The following is a 16725-nucleotide window of genomic DNA, read 5'->3' as shown; positions in this document are numbered from 1 at the left end:
CATGCCAGATCTTAAAATCTTTCTCGTAAAGCACAAATACTTGCCAGTGCAAAGCTGTATAAATAATGTATATGCTCACAGGAGCAGGAAATATGCTGCTGATGAGACAATGTCAATTTAGATGAGTCCTGTCCTGAAAGCTGTACTTTAAACGTGAGCAATAAAACCACTATTGACATGTGGCACTACTGACTGAAATGTCAATAGTTATAAAAAGAGTATTTCATAATGCAGAATCATTGCTTGGTTTGCTTGACTGGACAGATGTTTCTATTTTCCATGAAGGAAAAATAATTTCCATATTAGTTCTCTGAATGCCCAGCACAGCTTATTTGTCCCACTAAAGCTCACATTCTTAATCACATTCTTGAAAATAAGGGAAATTTGCTTGCTGGTCTTGTATAGCGTAAAAAGGAGTTTTGACACTGAGCATGACCTGAAACAATTTAAATGTTGGCATACTTACAGTTTCACTCAGGTTAAATTTGCTCAATCTAGAAGTGGGCACAGGGCAAATTCAATACATGAAGCATCCTCATCCTTCCCCGTTAGCTCTGTATGTGAGACCGCTTCGGTTTTTCTCTGGCAACTGTGACTTAGACACAGTTTCCAGAGTTTAGAGGCATAAGGCACAATTTTATTTGTCTGTCTGCAGACTATTACATTCCTCTGGTTATTCTTAAGCATAGTTGAAACGTTGTGTTTGTCAACAGATTAGAGTATGTGCCATAAGCAGAGAGAAAATATAAGAGGCTGAAGTGCTATTAATGCCTTAGGCACACAGAGTGGCGGAGAATCCACTGGGATATGTCCATATCATCTTGACTGTTGAACCATTCCTCAGGAAAAGGCCAGAAAACCACTGTGCATCTGGGACACATTTGTGAGGAAGATTCTGAGAAAGAAATCAGTCTTGCTTCGTCTCATGCACTGCTCATCGCTACTACCCTTTCTGCTGCCTTAGCCATCCCTGGTGATTCAGAAGAGGATAGAAAGGGAGACCCAAGGATTAAAGAAACAGAGATGATCCATCAACAAATGATCCCATCATTTGATCAGTGTGTCTCGGGAAAAAAACCAGTTACTTATCCCTGATACATAACTGGCTAAAGACCTGAAGCTGTTGGTCAGGTCAGTCATAAATTTGCTGGGGGAAGCAAGGAGGCTTGGAGCATTCCTATTAGTTCTCGTTTTCCCTTTCCTGTGGGAATGCATGAAAACAGGGCATCCCTGTGAGCATTGCAATTCTTCTGCAAATTGACTGTATGCACTAAATTTTGGGAACTGGACCCAATACTTTTTGAAACTCATTTGTTGCCCATAAAACCCATAAAAAAGTACAGGCCAACGGCTTTTTAGAATAGTAAGAACTTTTCCAATACTACTAAGTTATTTTTCAGAAAGGGACCAAAGCACTTACACGGTTCTGTCTATGCTCAGCAGGCTCCAAAAGGCACCAGCACCTGTGCAGTTGACAACCAGCATCTCTGCATCCAGGCGTTTGGTTTTGTTTGTCGCTAGCAGGATGTTCAGTTGTTAACTGAGCAACTTCACACGGACTGTTCCTGTTCTACTGAAGCCCAAACATCAAGCTGATAAGGAGCAAAAGGACTTCTGAAGGTTCCAAAATAAGTTGAAGATGTTTCACTGAAACCAACAGGATTCTCTTTGAGTAGGCTTACAGGGAAAGGCGGTTCTTTGGGGAGTCTGTTTATGCCAAAAAATGATTATGTGGTGATGATCCTTAAATGAAGGTCTTAACAATTGCTTCCTTGAGAATAACCAGTACCTTGCTGTTCTTTGTGCTACTGACAATCATCTCAACAGTAGGTTTTACACCATCTATTGACTTTTCCCCACCAAAAGGGATTGTTCAGTGAACAATACACAGCTGCAGGTTTTGGTAAGCAACACTGGCCAAAAATAGCCAGGTAAGATTATGCATGAAAGAGAGAGCTCTAACAGCTTTCAAACAATTCTGCTTTTTGGCAGCATGAATGTTAGGGCATTGTAGAAAGATTTGATAATGTGATCTAAAACAGCTTCAAAACTGTATAGATTAGAATTTCTCTGAGATCAAACAAGGACTCAGCAGTGGCAGTGTCATCAGTAATGCAATACCAGGCACTTCATTTTAGGTGTAGAGAAAAGAGGGATGCTACTAAGTCCAGTTTGATCTATTTCTTGATAACCTTGTAATCTTTTCATGGACCCACTTGCAGTTGGCGGCAGGTGATTAATTGGCCATAATCTCATCTTTCTAATCACTTTAATTTCAAAGTATGCTGCTGTTACCTTACACTTTGAAAAGCAGCAAATACTATAACAATTTCAAGGTCAGAGGAAACTGGATGACAATCCAGTTGACTAGATCTTTAAAATCTTTTACTGCCAACAGCATACCTAGCTGATGATGATTTGAGACTCACCTTCCATCCAGATGAACCCCAAAACGTTTTGTCAACTCGTGCTTCATTTCACCAGGTGCAGAACTGTAGCAGCTGTTTGGCAAAGCGCAGAAACCGGTTGACCGGTTGTGGATAGCAACGTACTTAATTGGAAGTTGTGGGGTAGTTTATAAAATGGCTTGATTTAAGACGTATAACTGCAGGCCCACGCTGCACAAAAGCACACCTCCTCAGCAAGAATTTAGGAAGGTATTTTGTTGGAAGCAAAATGGTATGATTGCAGGGTCAGGATAGTAGCAGTTTTAAATAGATGAAAAAGAGGCAACTTAATGAGGACAACCTTCGTTAGATTCATCTTCAACAGTGTGCTATTTGGAGGGCTAGAAATAAATGAAGATTAAAATACCACTAAATCTAGAGGGGGAAATGTGTTCAAGAACACGTATACCAATTAGAAACCCCTTAAAAAGTGATTGCCAATAGGGTGGACAGAATTGTGATTTGTATTTTAAAGATTTTTTTTAGAGCTACAGTCTTCCTGCACTTTGTTTTGGACATACTTGGTAAACAAGGCTGTTGTGATTGCTGCACCTGCGTGGTTTCACCTATGATTATTGTTGTGTAAGATGTCAAAAAGGCAACAGAGCGGCTTTCTGACGCTTGGAACTTGTTGGGTGTTTTAAACTCTTGTTGCGTGTAGAGCTGCAGCCCTAATGTGAGCTGGGAGCTGAGCACTTCCCTTGACGTTAGGACATGTGATTGGGTTGCAATTGGAGGAAGGCTTTGTTTTCCCCTTTACCAAGTAGCTTCTGTCACCTACTCTGGTGACACCTTAACTCCTCACAGAAGCTACTTGAATGTTGATATGAAATGAATTTTCTATAGTGTCTGAAGTACTGAAAAATACTTGAGCCTTTCTAAATGTTACTGCTATCTCTTTGAATCTATACACAATTTCCTAAACATTTTAAAGAACTTCTTTCATTAAAAGCATATGGAAACTTCAGAAAAACAATTAAAAATATGCATGATTGTGTTAATTTATACTGACAGTCTAAGCTCTTTTTTTTAAGCAAAAACATATGTGGAAAACTTAGCTCTGGGCCATTTCAACAAAGTGAAGAAGCTGTCTCTGCTAAAACTGAAAATATGGAGGCCCTGGATGATTTATTGAAATGTTTTTATATCGCGCTTCTTTTCCAGTAAGTAAAGTTTCTGTCTCCACGGGAGAATGCATCATGCAGTCATTTCCCTGCAAGAGGATTTGCATGCAGTTGTGTATGTGACAGCGACAGAGCAGTGGGTAAATGCCCTACCTGGTAGTGGTTTGACAACTTGAGCTTCGTAACAACCCTGTGTGGCTACACCTCCTTCAGAGAGGGGGTTATTACATGACACATTTTCTTCTTTTAAGAGCGTTTTTTCCTCCCTGCTGTATAGAGAAGGAAGGTGGTGGTTACATCCTATATTTATTATTCAAATCATAAATTTTAGTGATAAGTAGGTCTCAAAATTCTTCCTGAATTAAGCCAAACCGTGCAGCTTCTCTTAGGCAAGAATGCAAAACATGACCCAACAGTCTGCAGAAAGGCTCGCCGCTCCTGCTCCCAGTTAGGGCAACGTAAACATCCTTCTTTAACTGGTTGCGTTTAAACTACTTCTGTCTTTGAACAAGTAACTCGGAGTAGTTATTGGTTCATCTTGGAAGCTGAATTTATTACTTTGCTCAGTAGGTTTAAAAAGAGGTGGAGGAGCAGAGCTTTTCAGTATTTTCTGTCCTGTGCTTAGAATACTCAATTGGTTCCCCGATTGCTAGCGCTAATAGCCATCATAGGTGTTTTCCCTTTCTCTCTTAGCAATTTAACACTTTTTTTTTTGCCCAGCGGAGGTTGAAAAGGTTGCTAGAAACAGTTGTTTCCCTCCGATTGTTGCGGAGGCTTGTGGTTAGGCTAACAAATTGAACACCTTTTATATCAGTACAACATAGAACAATACCTGATAAGGTTACACAAGAAGTTAACGCCTTTAAAACCAGCGATCTACCATGTATAGTTCCTGCATGTGTGAGTGTGGTTAGAACTTAAGTTTACCCTGCAGCAGACCCTCAGTGCAGGCGGCTTCCCCCGGCTGTGGCGGGCCTCGGGACTGGCACATCAAAGCAAGGCGGGAGCGCAACTGCCCGTTTTTATCTGTGGCGGAAGGACAGGATCCATCTCGCCTCCTCCCGGCCCCCTGGCAGGGCCGGCTGTCCCGCCGGGGCTCTGCCGCAAGGAGGAGCACACCGCCGGGCCCTGCTCCCCGCCGCCGGCGGGCTGGCCGGGGCCGGGCGCTGCTGCCCCGCAGGCCAGCCCCATGCCGGGCCCGGGCAGCGCCCAGTCAGAAATAAAAATTAACATTTTGCCCAAATGGCCGCATTCTGGAGCCGCTGGGCAAGCCGCAGTGCGGTTGCGGAACCACCCGCCTCAGAAAGCAGGTAGGTAAACGGCAGGCACGCACGGTCCTTGCAAAGGGAGCAAGGCTGGCTCGGATGTTGAGGAGCAGGCCCAGCCGCCCCCCCGGGACCAACTGCTGTATTTTTTCTGAGGAAAAAGTGGCACAAAGGATGAACACACACCGTGGTCAGGGTCTGCTTTGCAGGCCGCTAATTAGTCTGAACCTTTAATACATAGATTTGGCACCTTCTGGAAGTCTTTGGGTGTAGAAATCAAGGAAAGAACGGCACGTAACCTGAGATGTAGTTTCTCACTGCTATGAAGAGTATGGAGTCTTGCGGTGTTTTACAGGTATTTATCAAATGTTTAAGTAACAAGCACAATGGAGTACAAGCTTCTGAAAATAGGAAGCCTTCGTGTAAGTCAAATGAAACCCTGCTGTACAAACCAGTGAGAGCAATTGTGCCTCGAGTAAACTGTAATACTGAGCTAAGCATTATTAGACTGGCACATTGTCTTCGCGTTGGCATTGAGATGGTGTCTGGACTCGGTATTGCGATAGTTTGGTAAATGGGGAGGAAGTGGATTTTGAATTGAGTTTTCGTAATGAGGTCAAGCCAAGACAGAAAACTAAAGTGCGAATGGATGTGTTTATACATCCAGAAGTCAGTTGGCAGATGGCTTTTAGATGGGATATTGGTAACAAATAATAGACTAAAATAAAGTGTGCTCTTCTCACTTTAAAATGTCTGATGACCAATCTTCTATAATTTTATGGAGCAACTGTTGTAAGGCGTTTATAAGAATGTAAAATCTGTGTCGCCTGCTTATTATTGAAGCCGTTTAGCACATCAGATGTCATTCCAGATTACCAGTTGCATTTCTGTTGGACTGGAAACAAATACAGATCAGTAATAATGTAATGCTCTGTACCTTAAGGTTAAATGTCTGACAAGACAACTAGCGCTAATGGACTGTGACATTTTTCAAGCCATAGGTCTGACATTACTTGCTGTGTCAGAGTGAAATGTTTACAGTGATCTAACTCCACATTACAATATATTAAGACATCATTCTTTTCTCCTGTGCGTGCTGCAACTTTTCTGACTGCACCTAAATTCTGCGGCAGCAGCAGCAGCTGGCCCACGAGTAAAAGCAGGGTTTTCCAGGTTCTGAAGAGCTGTGAGCAGCACTGTTAGTGGTATTCGATTCAGGCCAGGGTGTCCTGTAAGGTTTCTGTACGTCGCAACTGTAGAACATGTGCTGCAGGTAAAACTCCATGAACACAAACCCATCTGTCCTGGCACCATCTGGGACCAGATCTGCCACTGTAACTTTTCTGAGCAGTATCTCGCTATACAAGGAGGAGAATCGTTGGTAGGAATGGCTTAACGTAAGGAAGGATGACAAACCCAGCTCAAAAACTTTTTGCCAAAGATACCTGCTAAATTTACACTGCTGCACCAGATTAGCTCTTGGAATTTTTTTTAGGTAAGGAAGATTTAAAACAGTATTTTGCATTAATGGGACTTGAATGACCAGACTGTAAGTACACCTGGATGGCTTCTAATCATGTTTAAATAACATGATACTGTATTAGGAACTCATTAAAGAAATAGGTAAGAATTAGCCATCAGGGGCCATTTAATAACAGATTGTTTCAGTGTCCTCATCTCATAAAGGCTCTTTCTAAATATAGGGCTTTGCTTCAAATATTAAGATGCTTCCTCTGGCTTCGGTTTATCTATTTTCCCGTGTCTTATTTTCATTAAATGCTTATAACTCTGATTAATTTATTATGAAATGTTATATTCTGTCCCTTATTAAAATAGCTTGTAATGCATCAATGCTTTTCTGCAGCCTTATGTTTTGTGACACACCCTTCCAGGGGCGAAGATAGGAATTGGAAAAAATGCTGGTTTTGTTAATGCGATTTTCACCAAAGTGTGGGTGTGTTTTTTCATAGGCTGGATGTTTTTCTGTGTTCGCTCTTGCGCTATCCCTCTTGTAGCGTGGCTGAGCGTGTATCAATGATGCAACACTTCATCTCACGAACTGACAGTGCGGTGACAGCTGATGCTATAGAGCGTATGAGAGTAACTCCAGCAGTGGTATAATGCTTCATACGATCCAAGGAGAATGTGAACCCATCACCAGACAGATTTAAAATGTAAATGCTGTTCTTGATCATCAAGTCAACGACTGTTAAGTGTATAGTCGTGTTACGCCAAGATGTAGCTTCAATACGGTTATTTTTTACTTAAAACAACACTTACAAATCCTTCGGAGGGACCAAAAAAAAACCGAACGGTGAAGTTCAGCAGCGGACGGGAGGAGCGGGGAAGCGAGCTGGCGCTGCTGTCGGGTATTTCAGAAGCGATGATCGTTATCGCCCGCTCGGTTAGGCGAGCGGCTGCCAGCCCCGGCCCCGCCGCCAAACCCGCCCAAGCCCGGCTCCCGAGCGCCCACAGCCCCCCGCCGGGGCCCGACGCACCTGCCGGGGCCGCGGCGGTCTCCCCGCCGGCAGCGGGCTCCGGCGGAGCCACAGGCCCCGGGGGCGGGAGGGCGGTGGCGGGGGGCGGCGCTGCCGGGCCGGGCGCGCCCCGTGACCGTCCGGCCGCGCCGCCCCTCGGCGGCGGCAGGGGAGGGGAGGGAGCCGGCGGTGTAAACAAGGCGGGGGGCCGGGGCTGGCCTGATGTCAGCGGGTCACATGGAGCCTCATATGGGCCGGGGGATGGCGGCGCGGCGCGGCTCTCCGCTGGCAGGCGGCGGCGGCTGCTGCTGAGGCGGCGGCGGCGGTTCACGCCGAGGGCCCGGCCTGGCCCGCCTCCCCTCCCCGCCTACCCTGCCCGCCGCGCTCCGCTCCCCGCCGCTTCGCCCCTGACAAATGATGTGTTTTGTGCTCGCCGCGATGAAAGGTAGGCGCAGCCCCGGGAGCCCCCGCGGGGAAGGCAGGGGGGAGCCCGGCCCGGGAGCGGCGGGGCCGGCTGGAGTGACGGTGCTCCGTGGCCTCCCCTCTCCGGCCGCCGGTGCCACCGCCCGGCGTCCCGCTCTGCCCGCGGGGAGCCCCGGGCCGGGGGCGGCGCTGCCGGTGCCGGGACCCGGCCGGGCGGCCCCTGCAGCAGGGGCAGGTTTTGGGGAGCTGTCGGAGTGATGGGGCGGCTCAGCCCTTCCCGTAAGCGCCGGGCAGCGCCCGGGACTGCCGCCGCCGCCGTGTTTCGGTGCGGGCGGGGAGCGGAGCGGTAACCCGGCGGAGCCGCTGCACTTTACACCGTCGCGTACGAGTTAGAGGATAAGAGATAGCTTATCTGCCAGCACGGCTTTTCGGGGGGAGAGGTTATGATTAGCGCGGTTGGAGTTGCATAAAGCGGAGACGAGCCGTCTGATCTTTCTACAAACCCTTGTAGAAAATACGGTAAAATCTAGCAAAGGGGAAAGGAACGTGGCAGCATCCTGTAGGTAGATGGTGGGGCTAAAATGGCATCTTAAGAGAGATAGCCGCTTGTTTTTAAAAGGCTTTGGAATAAAAGGAAAAGTTAGAGCTACGAAGTATTTATTTCTTTTTTTAAACATGAAGTTTTCTCTGCTGGGCCATCCAAGTCCTTAATGAGGGGCAATGCCGGACTGAGGGGAGTCAAATGAAGTTTTTGATGAGAAATCAAAACTTTAGAGGTATATTTTCAGACTGCCCTGTTTCCTAATAAAATGAGGTCCACAGCAGAACTTTGCATTGCAGCATTTTTAAAGTCACAGTTGTTTAGATTTTTCTAAAAAAAACCAACCAAACCCAGTATACCATCTTATTTAAATGTGATATTCTTTCCTAGCGAAGAGTATCACTGTTGACATTTGAATTTAATGCCCATACTAAAATACTAAATCTGTACCCGTTAGAATATTTTCATGGATTTTGTAGGAATTTTTTTTTTTTTTTTAAAAAAAAGTTAATTGGAAAAAGAAGATTGAATAGTACTTCAGCTTCTTCCCCCCCCCCACTTCGCAGGAGCAGTAGGTAATGGGCATCAATAGCAGCATAGTGTTTGAGGCACAGTAATTTTCAATTACTAGGCTTCCTTTTCTTCTTGGAGAAGAGCCTATGTGGATAAAAAGAAAAGCGCTATATTCATTAATCATTAGCCATGCTGAATATATTTGGCAAGAAAATGTAATTGGGTTGATTCAAATAGTTGCATCTGTAACAAAAGGAAATGCAATTTTTTAAGTGTGAACTACATGGATATTTTAGCAGTCCCTTAGAATTCTGCGTATTCTGATAAGAGTTTTTCAGCATATCCCTTACAAGCCTGTTAGAACCATGAAATCAAATAAGCAAATTTAAAAAAAAGAAAAGAAGGAAAGCACACAAATTAAAAAAAAATCAGAGGAGATATTTGCCTTGTATGCTTCTGCAGAGAGACTTGAGGTGTGTTGTAAAAGAGCAGGCAGGTGATTTTCAGCAACTCAACTTTGAAATATTTTTTTTTCTCTCTTGGGAGTTTCATTTAAAGCAGTTTCAACACTGATGTAAAATCTTGGCAGAGCCTAGCTTTTGGGTTTTAAACTCTTAATTCCTAATGGCTTTATTATGAAAATACTTAGGTCTTTGTACTTTTTGCAGAATACTTCTGTGGTGCGTTTCACTTATGTTTCATACTATTTAGTATTCTAGTGCATTGAAAAACTTTCTTGGTTTCTCTGATTTGCTGGACAGGGTTCAGCTGGAGGAAATGTGGTGGTGTTTGTCTTAAAGTGACCTCTGTCTGCCATGAAATAATAGATCTGCAATCCAATATTGTGATTTGAGAGAAGTAGACCAGTAACAGAGGGAGTGCAGTTTTACATAAGCTCAAAGGTACAAGGGAAAAACAAAACATGTCGGTGAATCAAATATTTTATTTATTCTCGGTGCTGTAATGGCATCTTTTGATGCTTCTGATCTTTTACAGTTTTGCAGTTAAAAGTGCAGAAAAGTGTGGTCTGCAAGAGAATATGGGATGTTGGAATTTATTTTTTTTTTAAGTGAAAAAGAAGAGTATTAATTCCTTTCCTGTTGCCGTCCAGGTGACCCATATTGATAGCAATTTGCAAGTCCTTGTATTTTTCATGCAACATTATGTTCTGGCAAATGTGCTTTCTTTTGTTTTGGAAAGTCCTCAGACTTGCAGTCTATGTTCAGGTTTGAATGAATAAGGATTTTGGCCAGCTGTCAGCACATCGATAGCTGTGCTAGTATGCCTTCAGAGCTGGAAAACAGGCTAGCCCAATGAAGAGGCTGGACGTGACCTTGAGACGGATTGCGTGATAAAAAAATGTAACTTTCTGGTTTCAAGCAGAGAGGAAAGAGGATTTTTTTTCTATTTCTAAGAAAGTAGGCAGTGGTGAAGCATCAGAGTTCATAATGACTGAGTAAGTATTTCGTAGATTGATGGGCTTTTAAACATCATTTATCAACTGTTGCGAGGCTGTGCAGAGGGTTCAGGAAGCCTTGCATTCTTAGTTTGTAATATATGCAGGCCAGTTAACCGACTGATAGCTTTAAGGGAGAGTGCTTACCAGTAAAAGTTGCAAAGAAATCAGATAATTTCACCAGCATATTCATTGGCACAGGTCTTATTCCTGCAAGAGTCTTCAGTAGCAGAAGCTTCAAGGTTGACTTCAAGGAGAATGGTACTAAGTGCTGTGAGTTGGTGCGCAAGTATTGTGTGCTGGAGTAGAAATGTGGATTCAGTTTGTCATGCCAGTAGATAACTGGAGGTGAGCCCAAGACAGGGGGAGCTAGATTCAAAAGTGTGGTATTTTACCATTTCTTGGTACTAGAGCAACAGAGGTGTATCAGACCTTGTGTTGGTGACAGCTGAGCTACTTGTCCTGTACTATCATCAGACCCGGACAGAAGGTTTCAGTCTGCTCATGAGTTTATAATGAAAATGAACTCAGCAATAGTTTTACTATCCCTCATATGGACATTTCTAAATAGAGATCGATAGGAAAGTAGATGTAAATTTTTTAAGCTTTTTCTACTCTGGTGCATTTATTGTTAAGGTAGAATTTGAGCTGTTAATTCTGATTTTTTTCTGTGTGGAAATCAACAAAGTTGAATCTGTTGCTGTTTTGTGGAGGATAGAGCAGATGAGGAGAATCAGTTATTACTTGTAAGGAAAATTGTTTCACTTTGGGGGGGTCTGTGCTTGGATTGTTGGAAGTATCGCTATTCTTCTGACTGACACCGTCTCTGAATGAAAACTCAATCATTTAAAAATACCTGTTTAAAGAAATAGACTCTGTTGGTTTCCTTATTAGTGCACGTTCTTTGAATCTTCGTGTACTTTTTCTGAGGACCCTGGCCGCGGTTGGGCAGATAAGCAGGGTTTCCCTCGCAGCCTGGCTGTAGCACTGAAGGGAGTGTGTTTTACTTGCAGCGACCTCCGTGCTCCGCACTCGGCAGAGCCAGCTCGCTCGGGGGCCGGCCGGGGATTTATGCGCTACTGCTTACTGTGGGTGAGCTTTTTGAGCCTGTCAAGCCTGACCCTTTGACGTGTTTTTTTGTCATGTATCTTGGCACCAACTTGCCAGCACAGTGGTAATTACTCTGTGTTTTTCGCCAGTAAACAACTGCTTATGGAAAAGTATCTTGCCATCAGTTTAAAAAAAGTTGCTTTACAAATTGAAGTATGAATTCTTCATACTTCAAGTAGTTGCCTTCACTGTGGTACTACTGAAAGTTAAATCCAATTTAGCAAATACCCTGGTACAGAACTTCTGTTGACTAAATATTAACAGAATCTGGCCTTTGGAATTGCTAGCTGAGAGGCTGGTTGTTGCTGATTTAATTTCATACGACTGATCTGAATGACTTACTTGTATCTAAGACACTTGTTGCATCACATTCGCAGGGTAAGATTTGTTTGAGGCTTATTGCTGAAATGTACTTTTCAGGCCCTTTGAAAGACTCTCAAGACTTGCAAGTAAAAGAAGAGGAAATCTGTCTCTATGTGTCGCTCTGTGATAATCAAAGGCAGTTGCGTGCTCTGTACAAGTCTTGGTTGGGGACACTCCTTTCAAGTATGAAGAATCTGTACATCCTGTTTAAGTCAGCGAAAACTGTGGGTGCTGAACATCTCACTAGATCAAACTCTTTAAAATTACGTACAGCTAAAATGGCGAGCTTGTTCCAACTGGCTGGCAATATAATCGTAAAAATAATTATTATATGATAATTTATATAAGAAATCATAAAAATAATTATTCTAGGATAATTCTGAATAATTTGGGCAAAACTGAAGTGGTCTGTGGACACCGTGCAAGGACTTCTGTACCCTTTTTAAATGAAAAAAAAAAAAAAAAAGTCCCTGAAGGGATGAGGCTGTAGAGGTGGGTAGTTAAGCATCGGTGGTGTTCGGGGTGTGGGCTCTGCACAAGTATGAAATGTGGTCCCATTTTACCCAGTGAGCTGATACAGGGAACCCCGGGGCGGGGGATGGCAGCTGGTTCAGCATGTGGTGCAGGGTAATGGCCTGCAGCTTCGCAGCTTGGCTCTGCAGGGTGGAGGTGAATGTTTGTTCTGGCATTTATTAGTTTGGGGAGTAGTGTCGAGAGACCTCAGTCAAGAACTGAGTCCTCTTTGTATCGAGTGCTTCCCCAACGCGTATGAAAAAGACTAATTTCTTTACTCATTCCCCATTATAGAGCACCCTGCATGGTTTTTTGGTTGGGTTTTTTTTTTTTTTTTCCTTTTCTAGGGTGATGTAGCACTCAATTTTAACCTTAAGGGGTTTTAAATCTTCTTTCTTGCTTCTCTTGCCTACATTACAGTATAGAAATGATCGCTATCGTGTACTAATTACTGGCAGGGTTGTTAGTATTTCATCTTCACTACACAACAGAATTCTAAATTGGTATATTTGTTTCTAAACTACACCTACTAAATCAAAACTGTCACATCTTTGTGTCTCTCCTGAGTAGATACGTGCAACTTTGTCTGACTTTGCAGTTCTCTATCTAGAGGAAGTTGAGATGCAGTACGTTGTTTCTTTTTTTTTCTTTGCATTCCCATGAGATAAGTTTTTTTGTAGTGTGCAAAATAACTGTATGTGACGAATTAGTTATTACAGATTCGATACATTTTAGAATGTTATTCTGTTTTTATTTGCAACAAGAGAAAAAGCTAAATACTCACCTTTCTTGTATTTATCTGTGAGCTATAATTTGCAATTACAGCTGGTCACTCCTGAGATCAAGCAAGCAGTAGTTCTCTCCTTTTGTGAGTTGTCTTTTCCTTGAGGACTGATATCTAAGGGATATGCACATAACCAATGGTGCAGAAGCTGTCTTCTGAACCTCTCATTTCTTTTTGAAGATCAGTTTTTTCTCTTTTTTGCAATAAACATTAACAGGGGAGGGGAGGATTCTGTCCTCCAAGAATAGCTATGAGAAAAAGGTGACTCCATACAGTACAGACCTTTCTGCTTGTTGATAAAAAAGCCCCACAGACTGAAAAGTTGAAGCAGAAAGCCTTGTTAGGGGATCTGGCAGATGAACTTTCTTCTTCTGCTCCATACTGTTTTAAAGGGAGCCTTGCCTGTGGTTAACAAAGTCCTTAGTTTGCCCCGTTTTTTTTCACTTTTCTTGCTAGAGGCATTTAGGCTAAGAAGTTCTGCAAAATGTAGGTTGGCAAGCTCGGTGCAGTTTCAGGCTGCTTCCCAGTTGCCTGCACCTTATGTCGAGAACACCAGGGAGTGACTCAGGGCGGCAGTGACTCACGGGGTGCCGTGCTGTTCCCCTCTTTGGGGGGGGGGGGCGGGCTTAGCTGCAGTAGGGAGCTTGCTGACAGACTTGGAAAAGTCCGTGCACTGGAGAGAGCCCCTTCCCCTGCCAGCACTCTACACTGAGGTTGTCTGCCTGCACAGGTTTGCACACAGATTCATGTTTTTGTGGAAAAATGTAGTTACATTAGCGTTTGCTTCCCTTGTCCTTTTTTGGTGTCAGGGGAAGGTGAAGCCTTCATGCTGGTGGGAGCAAATGGATATCCAGGAAAGTCTTGAGTCCACTGTTGTGAATGCTAGGGCATCCCTCTTTTATCCTACCGCCACTTGCCTTGTGCGTGTGTGCTGTCGGCTCCGAAGCACGGGGCTGAAGCTGTTACAAGGCACGCAGTTGCAGTATCCGAGGTGGCAAATGCTCCTCGTGGCTCTCTTGCAGCCTAATTTGAATCTCTGACATTTAAAGCTCACACAAGTGCAAGAGTCCCACCAAAGACGTCTGGGGGTTCAATAGCACTGCTGGGGGAGGATGGCCTGCTGGCCGTCACCATTTAATCACTGCTGTTAGTGAATGCACCTGAGTGCAGTTCATCTTGGTGTGAACTCGCAGTGGTCAGCAGCACCCACTGCTTCCCACCTTTAATGTACAGCCTGGCTCCACTCCACTTAAGCAGTTGACTCCAGTAAGGCCACGATTTCACCGCGTTTTTGGTTTTCTTTTCTATGTGTTGGAGAGTAGTGCAGGACCCGTAGCTTGTGGCTCTTCTGTTTGTGTGATTTCAGCCTTTGGGCCTTTTGTCATGCTACATACATAGCCATCTAGGCTAAAATCAATGTCGAGAGAGGTATAATCATCTCAGCTTTCATTTTAAGAGCATTTATCTCAAAGCTTAATTAAAGCTACTTGGATGTAAATAAGTCTAACCTCTTCACTTCTGAACAATGCAAATAGAATAGTCAGCATACTTATAGGGTATCAGCCATGTAATTATTGTGTAATGTTTGTGTTCTTTGAAATACTGTGCTATTTATTGCCATTGAATCCTGGGACAAGGTGCTTCATAAAACCAACTGCATGACTCTTTATTTATGCACTTTAGAAGAAGTTGATCATTCTCGAACGAGGGAGCGGAAAAGTGACATTAAATTTTGACCCAGACAGATGCAGAGTGTGACAAAGGATTCGTCAGAGGGTTCTTTCAAACTGAAGTGGCCACAAGCTGGAGTTGTGTCTGGTTGACAGGGCACCGTGGGCCGTGTTCCTGCATGCCAGGATTGCTGTTCCCTGGCTCTAGGTGGTGCTCCTTGGAGGTGCTGCGGGCACCTAGCCCAGCAGGCTGTGCTTGGGCCTCCTGCCACCTCTGCTTCCACCTGGGATGTTGGGAATACTTTCTGCACTGTCGGCTAAAAATAAGGAAAACATCCTGTCACCATTTGCACACGCTGTCTCCTGCGATGTGCCATTTGTTACTATCTTGAAGTCCTGAGGACTTGGTTATTCTTGCTGTTATTTTTTTAACTGCACGAAATGGAAACCTGGGGAGGGATGCAGTATGGCCATGGCTTCTGCTTCCGGCTCCCACGGGTACCGAGAGCTGATGTATTTGGTTCTGCTTGTTTAAAGTCAGACGGGTGAGGTAGGGTGGTAGTTTGAACGGCTTTAGTTAAATAATCTTAAAAGGCTGGGTGGTGTGCATGTGAAATGCAGTTGAAAGCTGTGTTTGCTTCAGCTGACTTTTTTTCTTTTTTGACAGAATTGTCTTAGTTTTAGATATTAATTTCAGAATAGATTAATCGGAACAGTAGTAACGATTGTGTGCGGGGCCTCAAGTTTTCAGTCTCCAGCGCAGTTTGAGAGGGGACGAGGCTGTGCTCGGGCATGTGTTTGTGGTACTGAATTTCTACCTCTTTCTCCAAAACACCAGGAAAGTTGGGGTTAGTTCAGCAGTTTTCTCCCTTCATCTAAGTATCATTTGCTGTTTAAGACCTAGTACAATTTACATGATCCAATTAGAAATCAAGTTCTCATTGCATGTGAATTTAATTCACACCTCTTGTGAAGCTGCCAGGGGTCTTAGGAGTTGACACTGTGCCATGGGTTCAGCGTGCCTAGCACTTATGCGAGCTGATGTTTACCTGACTCTTAATTCTGAGGAGAGAAGCGCTCTCTTTTCCAGCCTCCTCTACTTGGCACTGTGCCTAATGGGACATGACTGGAAGTGTCATCTGTCTTCTTCTCACCCCAAAAGAAGGTTAAATTCTCTCTAAGCCCCAGGTGCGCTTTGCCTGAAGCCCTTAGGTAGAGTGTAGAAAGCCGGTAAAAAGTGATCCCTGGACATCAGAATATTTGGAGCTTCCTTTCTGCACATAGACATTTGCATGCTTTAATTCTGACTCGCATTTGAACGGTATAAATTGCTCTACTGCTTGACAGGAGCAGCAGTGGCTGCTCTCTTCCGGTATCAACCGTGATGTTACTCATAATGGGTGCACTTTTCCATTCAGTTAAATTAATTAGCTCATCTTTGTCTGTGTTTGATTTGGCAGAGTAATTACTGCAGGAAAACACACTTTTTCTAGTAAATTTGTAGCGATTGCTTGAAGCTCAGCTTGGGAATTAATAAACCCATCTCCTGCACTGCAGAAAACTGCTTGTTGTAGATTGCCGCTGTTTTTTCCCCCTCTTCAACTACCTCCTTCCAGTTTTCTGTAGAAATGTGTGCATTCTGTGTGAGAGATTACTAACCGATGTTGGAGAATATAAATGCAAGTGAAACTACCGTTTGGTGCCGGGCCTCACGCATCAGGCTGGAGCACCGAAGGCTTTTGGAGGTGTGTTTGCAGCTCTTGCTGCAGTGTCACGCTCTGCCTCACAGAGAGAGGCAGGTTTTTAGTGATTGTCTGGAGTAGCTGAGCTTACGCTCAGCGTTGTTTTCCTTCAAAGGGACACTCCCTGCAATTGTTAGACTGATGGAGGTGTATTGTGTTAAGCTTTGGGTAGAGTTTGTCTCATACCGTGGGTGCGTTATTGAATTAAAAGAAGTATTTGCTTAAAATATGAGTACATAAAGATGTTTATAACTGCTGGATAGATTCTTGTATCAACAGATAATAAAAAAACCAGAC

At 43.9% G+C, this 16725-nt stretch overlaps 1 protein-coding gene across 4 annotated transcripts in view; it reads left to right on the top strand.

Annotated features, from left to right (window-relative positions):
• The window catches only part of RORA (RAR related orphan receptor A), a 372795-nt gene that overhangs the window by 300850 nt on the left and 55220 nt on the right, over nucleotides 1-16725 (top strand). Inside the window, exon 1 of one of the 4 annotated variants that reach the window (XM_074156770.1) lies at nucleotides 7486-7758. The exons of 2 other annotated variants lie outside the window; for them this stretch is intronic. In XM_074156770.1, coding sequence (XP_074012871.1) covers nucleotides 7728-7758 — 31 coding nt within the window. In that variant the 5' untranslated portion in view covers nucleotides 7486-7727. Of the gene's footprint in view, nucleotides 1-7485; nucleotides 7759-16725 lie in introns of those variants that run through there. One more of the 4 variants, XM_074156769.1, reaches the window with a different exon arrangement.

The sequence above is a fragment of the Numenius arquata genome, chromosome 11 (genome assembly GCF_964106895.1).
Source record: "Numenius arquata chromosome 11, bNumArq3.hap1.1, whole genome shotgun sequence".
In the NCBI taxonomy this organism is placed as follows: Eukaryota; Metazoa; Chordata; class Aves; order Charadriiformes; family Scolopacidae; genus Numenius; species Numenius arquata.
This window is presented reverse-complemented; position numbering and strand designations above follow the sequence as displayed.